At 38.9% G+C, this 11,448-nt stretch overlaps 1 protein-coding gene across 2 annotated transcripts in view; it reads left to right on the top strand.

Moving 5' to 3' along the window:
- Window positions 1-9,471: 9,471 nt before the first annotated feature.
- LOC122124680 (contactin-associated protein-like 3) overlaps window positions 9,472-11,448 on the top strand; it is a 110,290-nt gene continuing 108,313 nt past the window's right edge. For both annotated transcript variants that reach the window (XM_042699378.1, XM_042699377.1), the window contains exon 1: window positions 9,472-9,612. In XM_042699378.1, the coding sequence (XP_042555312.1) occupies window positions 9,487-9,612 (126 nt within the window). In that variant the 5' untranslated portion in view covers window positions 9,472-9,486. The remainder of the gene's footprint in view (window positions 9,613-11,448) is intronic.

The following is an 11,448-nucleotide window of genomic DNA, read 5'->3' as shown; positions in this document are numbered from 1 at the left end:
CAACCTTAGCCTGACAGCTCTGAAACTATAAGCCAAAATAAACATTTTTTTAAAAAGTTTATCATTTCATGTATTTTCTTACAGTAGTGGAAAGCTGACTAACACACTATGTTAATATAGGCAACTTTGAAATACACATATGAAGTAGAGGTATAATATTGGCATTTTCTTTTTGTTTTTGTCAGTCGTGGGGCTTGAGCTCTGGGCCTGAGCGCTGTCCTTCAGCTCTTCAGCTCAAGGCTAGAACTCTACCATTCGAGCCACAGTGCCACTTCCGGCTTTTTCTGTCTATGTGGTGCTCAAGAATCGAACTCAGGGCCTCATGCATGCAAGGCAAGCACTCTACCACGGAGCCACCTTCCCAGCCCCCACTGGCATTTTTTTTTCAAGCAAACACTAACACTTCTCTGAATAAATTCCCAAGAAATTGAATTTGCGCATCAACAAAAATATTTACTAGGTATGAAAAAGTTGCAAAACAGTGTGATATAAATATTATATTTCCCTATTTTCTTATTCCTTCTTTATTATAATTGTGAATTTCTCTTCTTTTTCCTTTCTGCTGCTTATAGTGTTTTTTCCCTATTTGAGAAAATTTATTGTTTTGTACCCTGGACCAAATTAATATATTATGGTGTTTTGTTACAGGCAATATGGTTATGAAATGTGAACAACTTAACTTTCCCCTTTGCTCAAAAGTATTATGCTAATACATTTGCAAATATACAAATACTATAAATATGCAAATAACATATTAGCTCAAATAGATTTAAGTCTGCTATCTCATTCATTGGTAAGACTTGGATGGTTTTTTTTTCTGTTGATAATTTTCCTGCTGAACCTAAGTGAATATGACTATTATTATGGAAACTGATTGGTACTGAGCAGAGACTTAACAAGAACAAGGGTCATTACAACCCACAGCTCCTCTTGATGTCAGTCATGCTTTGTACTTATGAGCAGGACTGAGAAATCCTTCATTATGGAGTAATTTTTCTTCTTAGTTCGTATCTCTGCAACTCATGTCATGCCAAACCATGATATCTATCTTAATACAATTTAGTTTTCTGTGACTGAAAAACATTTGGTCGATTTTATTTCTTTAGTTAGCTGTCCACTGAGTTGATTACAATTCTTTTTTTTTTTGTCATTAAAAAAAATGATTTTGATCACCCTGCCCTCCCTTTATGGTAGCTGGCTATATTCAACAAAGGAAATGCAAATTGAAGATGATTTATTAGAAGCTATAGATAATCTTTAGGGTTTTAAGATCCTTTATTAGATTTAGAATGGTTTATGGAAGCACTACTAAATAAGTATGCTGATCATAAATAATAAACCCACAAATAAATGACCCCATGTCACAGACATTGAAGCCTTTATCCTGTGGAGTATAAAAAAAATATCTCAGAGTTAAATATTAACAGACAGAAAACAAATAAACTTCCAGTCGTACAGCCTAGTACTTTGGATCTAACTGAGGGAAAAATACCCTGAAAAACAAGTGTGTTTGGGGCTGGGAATGTGGCTTAGTGGCAGAGTGCTTGCCTAGCATGCATGAGGCCCTGGGTTCAATTCCTCAGTACCACATAAACAAAAATATAATAATAAAATTATATTAAAAAGCCCAACAACCATGGAGTTTGGTACTAGCATGAGGGATGAGAGAAGTATGAAAACCATGGACTAGTTTATTACAAAGAAGGTAACTATGAAAGACTCATAGGATCAACATTCACATTGTGGATGTGTCTCTGTTTATGCTTCTTGGATTCTAAACTAGTTTGTCCCTTTTTCTAAATAAAGAATGCATGAACTGCAGAAATCAATGTACTGATAAAACCAAGTTATTTATTCTCATTTGCTAAGAAAGCTAGAAAAGATACAATTTTATCACCAAAATTTCCTACGTTATGAAGAATAATTCAAAGCTGCTTCGCATTTGCCAAGAAAGGTATTACTGTGAACTCTGGGCACATTAGAATGTAATTACTTAAGTATGTTTTTTGCTTCCTGTGTTTTTATAGTTTAGTATAATGAACTTTAATCAATCAGTTCATAGTTCTTAATTAAAAAGAATGTGCATAGTAACCGTACACATTTATGGGGTACATTGTGACAATTCATTACATGTTTTCAATGTACAAAGATCCATCAAAATGATTAGTATTCCCATCTTTTTAAACGTGTGTCTTTCCTTTATGATGGGAACCTCCAAACTCCTGTGTTTAGATCCTTATAAAATACGTACTAAATACTTGCAAATTAGAATGACTGTAGTGAAAGGGCACATTCTTGAGCTCTTTTCCTCTACCATTTTAAACCACAGAACCACTTCCAGTTTCCTGGAGCTAAGAGTCTCAGGGCCTTTCCTGTCTGGGCTGGCTTTGAATTATGACCCACAGATCTCAGTCTCCTGAGTAGCTAGGATCACAGGTGTGAGCCACCAGCTCCTGGCCTGCAAATGCACATTCTTGAAGCCAAAATCAGTGTGATTATTCTGACAGGCACCATGGTAGCATTTGCAGGTTAAGGTGGAAGTCTCACGGAATGAAATAATGATCGCGTATGTCTATAAACAGCAGACGCTGGAAATGACAGCGCAATATGCCTTTTCCAGTGCACTAGGCATATCAAAAATATTTTTGCCACCTATAATTGCATATTTGAAGCAAAGGAAGTTTAAAGAAATACAATAATTAAGAGTTTGAAATACAATAACATCATATTGCTTCCAGAGGGAATAGTCTCTTTTTTGAACCTCTCACATCTGTTCAACAGTGTCAAAATATCCCATACATGTATGAATGCAATATTATGATGTTTTAGTTATGCTTATTATTTAGTTACCACTACCGAACCTTTATATAACCGGAATTCAACCTCTCTCTCTCCTTCTCCCTGCTTTTGCTCTTACTGATATTTGAATTCAGGTCCTTGGTTGGTCCTCTACCTGTTGAACCATGCCTCCAAACCTGCTTTTTACAGCTTAATTGCAACAGAGTTTTGAAGACTTTTCTGCCTGGACTGATTTTTAACTGTGATCCTTAAGCCTCCCAAGTAGCTAGAATTAGAGGCTTGAGCCTGGCTTGGTTTTACTTTTTTTTTTTGGTGGGGGGGTTTCCAGTCGTAGGGCCTGAACTCTGGGCCTGGGCGCTGTCCTTCAGCTCTTCAGCTCAAGGTGAGTGCTCTACCACTTGAGCCACAGTGCCACTTGTGGCTTTTTTTTTCTGCTTATGTGGTGTTGAGGAATCAAACCCAAGGCCTCAAACATGCAAGGCAAGCGCTCTACCACTGAACCACCTTCCCAGCCCTTGGTTTTATTTTTTGTGTTCAGTCTGGCTTCTCCTGTAGTATAGGTATGCCTGGGTCAAATGAATTGTTAAAAAAAAACCTCATGGGCTGGGAAGGTGGCTCAGTGGTAGAGTGCTTGCCTTGCATGCATGAGGCCCTAGGTTCGATTCCTCAGCACCACATAATCAAAAAAGAAAAAAGCCGGAAGTGGCGCTGTGGCTCAAGAGTGGTAGAGTGCCAGCCTTGAGCTGAAGAGCTGAAGGACAGCGCCCAGGCCCAGAGTTCAGGCCCCATGACCGGACCAAAAAAACTCCCAAAAAACCCAAAACCAAAAACCAAAAAAAAAAAAACCTCATGTCTTGGCTGGGAAGGTGGCTCAGTGGTAGAGTGATGCTTTGCATGCATGAGGCCCTGGGTTCGATTCCTCAGGACCACATAGCAGAAAAAGCTGGAAGTGGCACTGTGGCTCAAATGGTAGAGTGCTAGTCTTGAGCTAAAAAGCTGAGAGACACCACCCACGCCCAGAGTTCAGGCCCCATGACCGACAAAACAAACAAACAAATAAAACCCCCCACCCCCACCCCTTATGTCTTATTTTAAGCAATTCCAACAACTAATGAATATTATGGACTTATTATTTCATGATTGCATTTAAGACAAAGTCTTTTTGTGTTGTTTCATGTGTTGGCTAACAACACATACTTATTTATGTGTTTGGTGCCTTGTATCTTCTCTACATCAATTTTATTAGCAGATGCAGCTAAAAGTTTATTGTTCTGTGCTTCAAATTTCCTGCTGGTTACTGTAGTCATAATGATAAGCCTTTCTAAGATGAGAACAAAGGGCTTTCTTTGGTATTTTCTTTTTATCCAACCTTGAGTTATTTTTATGCAAAATGATAGACCAAAGCTAAGTATTTATAATTTGTTTACAAGGAAATGAAACACAACTTACCTGGAGAATTTCCCTTTCCCCCTTGACCTGTGATTACTTATTCTTTGCAACTTGAAATTCCTTCAGAATTTCCCAAACTACAACAAACAAGCAACCCCCCCCCTCACCAACAGCTAAGACATTTAAACAAATTTATAATTTTGTAGTCTTGTCCAAAAGAGGCTTCCTCTGAGTTGGAATTGCATTTTAGTTTAAGTATATACTCACATGGAAAGCATGCATATTTCTCTCTTCTTACTCAGGAGGATAAGATCTGAGGATCATGGTTCAAAAACAGCCTGGGTAGAAAAGCCCATGAGACTCTTATCTCTCCAAACTGTTGGAACACTGCACACACACATACTACACACATACTACACACACACACACACACACACACACACACACAAAACAAGCTGGGTGCTGATGGCTCATGCCTATAATCCTAGCTACTCAGGAGGCTGAGATCTGAGGATTGTTGTTCAAAGCCAGCCTGGGCAGGAAAGTCCATGAGACTCTTATCTCCAATAAAACCCCCAGAAAACCAGAAATGGTGCTGTGGCTTAAATGGTAGAGTGCTAGCCTTGAGCTGAAGAGCTAAGGGACAGCTCCCAGGCCCAGAGTTCAAGCTCTATGACCAACAACAACAACAAAAAAGTGAAGCCAGAGCTGAGCATGGATGTACATGCTTCTAATCCTAGCTACTTAGGAGGTGGAAATCTAAGAATCAAGGTTTAAAGCTCACCCAGGCAGATAAATCTGAGGGAATCTTATCTCCAATTGACTATCAAAAAGCTGGCCATCAAGTTGTTACTCAAGTGGTAGAGCACCAGCCTTGAGCAAAAAAGCTAAGAGAGAGCTTGAGGCCTTGAGTTCAAACTCCAGTACCAACAAACACACACACACACACACACACACACACACACACACACACACGCTATAAACACAGAAGACAAGTCTGGTGATCCTCCAAATGGAATGACAGAAACTTCCCATGAACATTGCGAACATTCTGACATAATGGAGGAGTTGGTGGTTTTTCATGGAGTGGTATCCTAACTACTCACAGATCAATGTGATGAGTGTGATATCACATCAGTCAACTTCCAACCAACACGTAAGAGGAAAAACTTTATTTTGGCTCATGGTTTTGGAGATTCTAGTCCATGTTCAATTGGCTCCATGTGCTTGGTTCTGTGGTGAGGCAGTATACCATGGCAGGAACACATGGAGAAAATACTCAGGTCCTGGGCAGGGAGAAAAAAAAAAACACAAAGAAGATTGGGTTCCAGTTTCACAATCCCCTTTTAGGTTGTAAGTCCAATGACCTAAAAGCCTCCCACAAAGCTTTACCTCTTAAAAGTTCCACCACCACCCAGCAGTCCCTCCCATCAGGGACCAAACCTTTAACAGACAGCCCTTCTGGGAACACTTAATTTAAATCATAGCAAATACTGGTCCAAAGAGAGTAAACACAAGATTCTGTGATTATAAATATGTTCACTCCCCCAAGCTACAATGCTGTAATGTAAGATTTCCTTCTTTGCATATAAACATTCCACATCAGGCTTAAAAAAATGCTGCATATTTGGAAGAGTTGGGGCAGGGGAAGGGTGAACAATTTGAAAATGCAAACCTAGAGAATGTGGGGACATAATTAACAGCATATTATAATATCAGAAGAATGGCTCACCCTTACCCAGCCCGTCCTCTAGTGTTGTATCCAAGGGTCAAATATGAAGGAGGTTCTTTGTGTGATGTGACTCCTGGGTCACTATGTCTCATTAAAATCTCTGCTCACACTGGTTTTAGCAGGCTTCAGAGTTAGCCAGGGGCTACATTTCTTAGAGAGGAAATAAAGAGAACAGGATAAAAAAAAAGGTATAACAGTGGTGAAACACGTGGAAAATATACCCTGTTGTAGTGAGTAATTTCAGATCCTGAAGTAAAAAATTAATATAAATTAGAATATGAACATGTGTACATATATATCTTAAGGTAGTCTACATTTCCATGGTCTAATAAGTTAGACAATGTTATTATTCATGATTTGACACTCTGCAGTAGCTTCTTCTGAAAAGCGTGCAGTGAATCTGTAATAATATAAGTAGAAATCTAAGACTCTCAAGGATGAAATTTGGTATGAAATTTATTGTTGGGGGGGATAAGGGAAAAATATAATGAGTAGATTTTAAAGTATCAGGAAAAGACACATATGCATTTCTATTAAATGTGAGGGCAGCTTCTAAAATAATCCCACAAATCGACTTCTTCCTCACCCTAGACCTGGACCTAAGCACTGTCCCTTTGCTTTTCCACTCAAGCCTGGTACGTTCCCACTTGAGCCAAAATTCCACTTTTGGCTTTTTGTTAATTCTTGGTCATTGGGTTCTCAGGGACTTTCCTGCTCAGGCTGCCTTTTGAAGCTCAATCCTCACGTATCAGCCTCCGCCTGAATAGCTAGGATTCAGGTGTGAGCTATTGCCACCCAGCTTAATCTGCGAGTTTTGAAAAAGGACTTAGGAAAAAACACATAGCTTATCAGAAAAGAGTCCATGCCCAGCTATCCCACGAGAACACTGAGTGTGTGCTTGTCCGTCACTGTCAGAGGTGAAATAGTAATTTGAGTGTTCTCTCCCCAAACCTAGACCTTGGTATTTCTTATCCTTTTGTCTCCACTGTTGGCATTTCTTACTGGTGGCTACATTGTTCAGCCCTATGATCTATCTTGCAAAAAGTCTGTGTGCTTTAGATTCCTCTATATTTCCTTCTTGTAGTGGGGTGTGTGTGTGTGTGTGTGTGTGTGTGTGTACTGGTCTTAGGATTTGAACTCAGGGCCTTGGTCAAGGCTAGTGCTCTACCCCTCGAGCCACAGCTCCACTTCTTACTTTTTGGTGAATTGGAGATAGGAGTCTCACAGACTTTCCTGAGTTCAAGCTCCAGTATTGATGCGCGCGCGCACACACACACACACACACACACACACACACACACACACACACACACAAGAAGATATAAGTATAACTATATTCCAGTAGATAATAATACACTGGTTAGAATTTCAGACCTTTTGATCAGAGCCTTCAAGTAAGCAACAGAACTAGGGAAAAGTGAAATGTCCCAAGCTCTGCAGGTTGAGAATTATTTATATTGTTTCTTAAACACTGATTATTTAAAAAGTAGTGGCTCAGGAGAAATCCTCCTAATTATTTATGAGTCTTGAAAAAATAACTAACTTCAATAAGATGTTTCTTAGTGTTCCTATCTTGGCTTGAATAATCACTGAAAGTAAAATCTCTGTTCTCCACTTGTGTTCTTAATATCAAGCACTCTTATTTTTCTCCCAAAGAATGAGCAACTCCAGATCTCAGCTTCCTGAGTAGCTGGGATTACAGGTATGAGCCACCTGAGCCTGGCTGTTATAATTTATAATTGAAAATGCTTTATCAAATGTCTCAAATTTCCCCCCTGTCTACACCCCTCAGTCACTGGCTAAACACCATTCTCTTCTCCATTTGTGAGTTCAATCTTCTCAGATTCTGAGACAAGTGGGATTGGTTTTTGTTTATTTTTGCTGCTGAGGATCTAAACGAGGGTCTTGTACACGTAAAATGTGTACACCACAAATGAACGACACCTTGGGCCTTTGAATTGTTCTTTCTTGGAGCCTGGTTAGCACAGGGAACACAAGCGCTGGATTTTAGCTATGTTTGTTTACATAATCTTTATACTGCTTTTTTTCCCCCTGCAGTAGGAATTTAGTCTCTTTTGTTAGGCAAAGGACAGATTCTGCACATTGGGTATTAAATACACCCTACATGACAGGTACCTGTACCACTTCAAACCCTCACCATTCTAGGGGACTCTTGTTGTTGGCAAGTCAGATGATTATCCAGCTAACTAGGAAAGCAGTGTAGGTGTTATACATGTGTACATAATTTTTCTTTTACTTTTCTAATGACAATCTATAACTCCGTGTGTGTGTGTGTGTGTGTGTGTGTGTGTGTGTGTGTGTGTGTGTGTGTGCTGTAACTCAGGGCCTAATTCTCTAACCTGGCTTTTTCCCTCAAGGCAGGCACTCTACCACTTGAGCCACACCTCCACTTTTTTTTTGGTAGTTAATTGGAGATAAAAGTCTCCTTTTTCCTGGCATGGCTTTGAACCACAATCATCAGATGTCAGCTTCCCGAGTAACTAGAATTACAGATGTGAGCCACCACGCCTAGCTCATAACTTTCAACTTAACATTTATTTACAATCTCACCGTTTTACTACTCAAATAATAGATATATTTTAAAAATCCCCTCTTTGTTCCTCAAAAGACTCCACATAGAGCTCCCCTATGACCCAGCAATCCCACTTTTGGGCATTTACCCAAATGTTTACAAACAAGACCACACTAAAGCTACCAGCACAACTATGTTTATTGCAGCATTATTTACTATAGCTAAGATATGGAACCAACTCAGATGCCCCTCAGTAGATGAATGGATCAAGAAAATGTGGTATATATACACAATGGAATTCTATACCTCCTTCAGAAAGAATGACATTGCCCCATTTGTTAGGAAATGGAAAGACTTGGAAAAAATTATATTAAGTGAAGTACCCAAGCCCAAAGAAACATAGGTCCCATGATTTCCCTTATTTGCAATAACTAGTATATGTCTGAGTCAAGCAGAAAAGGTCAGATAAGGTGATGTTAGGAAAATGAACCCTAAGATATGTATTTAAATGTTTTTCTTTCTTTCATGCATTTGTTTCTAACGCATTTATAAGATTATTTCTTTGTTGCTTTGTATGTCCCTCCCCCAAAGTATAACTCCTGCTTTCACTGTATTTGATGTTGGTATAATTTGTGGAGGGGAAAGGGAAAAACAAGTCGTTTAAATAAGGATACAGGTGGACCCGTTGCAACGAGAAGTACAAGTTGTCATGTCGAAAACGAACTTTACAACTTTGGTGTGGGGGGAGAGGATTGGGTAAGGGGCTGGGGGAGGATGGGAAGGGATGGGAAGGGGAAACAAAGGAGGAGGGGAGGCTACAACGCTTGATAAGAAATGTACTCATTATCTTGCCCATGTAATTGTAACCCCTCTGTACAGTATTTTCACAATAAAAAATAAATAAAAATTTAAAAAAATCCCCTTTTCTTGATCACTTTTCTACTTTTTTAAAAATTCCCTAACAGGAGCAGGTGGCTGGACTCCATTTGTATCAAATAAATACCAATGGCTGCAGATTGACCTTGGAGAAAGGATGAAGGTTACCGCCGTGGCCACTCAGGGAGGATACGGGAGCTCTGATTGGGTGACCAGCTACCTCTTGATGTTCAGCGATGGTGGGAGCAACTGGAAGCAATATCGACAAGAAGACAGCATCTCGGTATGTTTTCTAATAATAACGGTGGTTCTGTGTTTTCACCTATTTGTCCTAAAAGTGTATCTTTAAGAATCATATAATAATTATACATATACATGGGGTACATGTCTACCTGGCTATAATAAGCATTAGGATATTCATCTGAGTGAATATATTTTGGATAGGATCCCCAAAGCCTAGAACAACAAAAGCAAAGGGAGACAGATCAAAGTTTTTGAACTGAAAAGCTTCTGTACAACATAGGAAACAAGAAACAGAGTGAAGAGACAACTCAAAAAAATGGGAGAAAATAATTACAAACTATATATCTGATAAGAAACAGACTCATAAACATTACACAATTTTTTTTAAGGTTAAAGTGAATTACCTGTGTTAGGAAAACTTTGAAAGGCTGAGGCTCATGTGTGTAACTCTAGCTTCTTGGGAAGTGAGATCTGGAGGATTAAGTTTCTTAGCTAGCCCAAGACCCTTTCACTACCCCCCCACCAAAAGTTAGCTAGACTCATCTTAACTAATAAGCTGGATGTGTTGCTGTGTATCTGTAATCGCATGGAAGGAATACATAGGAGAATCTCTGGCCAGACAAAAATGTGAGAATCTATATCTGAAAAATAACTAAAATCAAAAGAGGTGAGGCAAATGGTAGAGCACCTGCCTATTACAAGCAAGCCTCTGAGTTCAAATTCCAGTAGTTCCAGACATTAAAAAAAAAGAATAACAAAAGATGATCTTAAACAAAACTAAACAAAACAATGAAGGAGAAACCAACCACTTCGAAAATCCTCTTGTAATTATACCCTTACATAAAGTGCAAGTTTAAGAATAATGCAAGTCATATGTAACTTGTTTTTTCTTTTTCTGTTTAATAAAATAATTGAGCAAGCTGGGAGCCAGTGGCTCACCCCTGTAATCCTAGTTACTCGGGAGGCTGAGATTTGAGGATTGCAGTTTGAAGCTAGCCTGGGTAGGGAGGTCTGTGAGACTCTTATCTCCAAGTAACCACTAGAAAACTGGAAATGACTCTGGCTGGAAGTGGTAGAGCTCTAGCCTTGAGTGAAAAAGTTCAGGGATAGTGCCCAGGCCCTGAGTTCAAGCCCCATGACTTCCACCACTACCACCAACAATATTTGAGCATTGCCACTGAATTATTTGACATTAGTAGTTTGGGTTTATTCTTTTATTTTCTGTGTTGTAATCTCATATTTCTGAAACAAAAAGAAAATTTCAAAATTCATAAATAAGCAATTCTAATAGGCAGGTCGTTTGAGAATACAGGCTTTGAACTTGAAGAAATGTGTGTTGTTATGCAGTTGTTTTGGGTAATTAATAGACACAGATGAATTTCCTCAGAGCAGTAAGATAGTTTCTATTTCTCATTTGTATCACTGCCTCTTTGGAGAAATCTCTTTTTGTACAAACTTTATAAGTAGCATGAATATATATTATATGTAAAACATAGAATATGTAATGAATACATAGTGTCATATAGATAACATATTATATATAATATATATGACATAGACAATATATAATCTATTTAACAGTGCCTGGGCATTGTCCCTTAACTTTTTCAATCAAGATTGGCGCTCTACTGCCTTACAGCTCCACTTGCAGATTTTCATCCATCAACTGGGAATAGGTGTCTCTCTGCTTTGTCTTCTCGGGCTGGCTTTGAATCCAGAGCCTCAGATCTCATTGTCCTGAATAGCTAGGATTACAGATGTGAGCCACCAGCACCAGGCAGCTTATTAGAATTTATTTACTACAGAGGATTGGAAGTAACATAAATACAATTAATTTTTTGCCCTACATTGATTAACGATCTTTAAAATAGTGAGA

This window comes from Dipodomys spectabilis, unplaced genomic scaffold (assembly GCF_019054845.1).
Source record: "Dipodomys spectabilis isolate Male_0828 unplaced genomic scaffold, ASM1905484v1 ptg000241l, whole genome shotgun sequence".
NCBI lineage: Eukaryota > Metazoa > Chordata > Mammalia > Rodentia > Heteromyidae > Dipodomys > Dipodomys spectabilis.
The sequence above is the reverse complement of the archived record's forward strand: the minus strand, read 5'-3'. Positions and strand labels throughout refer to the sequence as shown.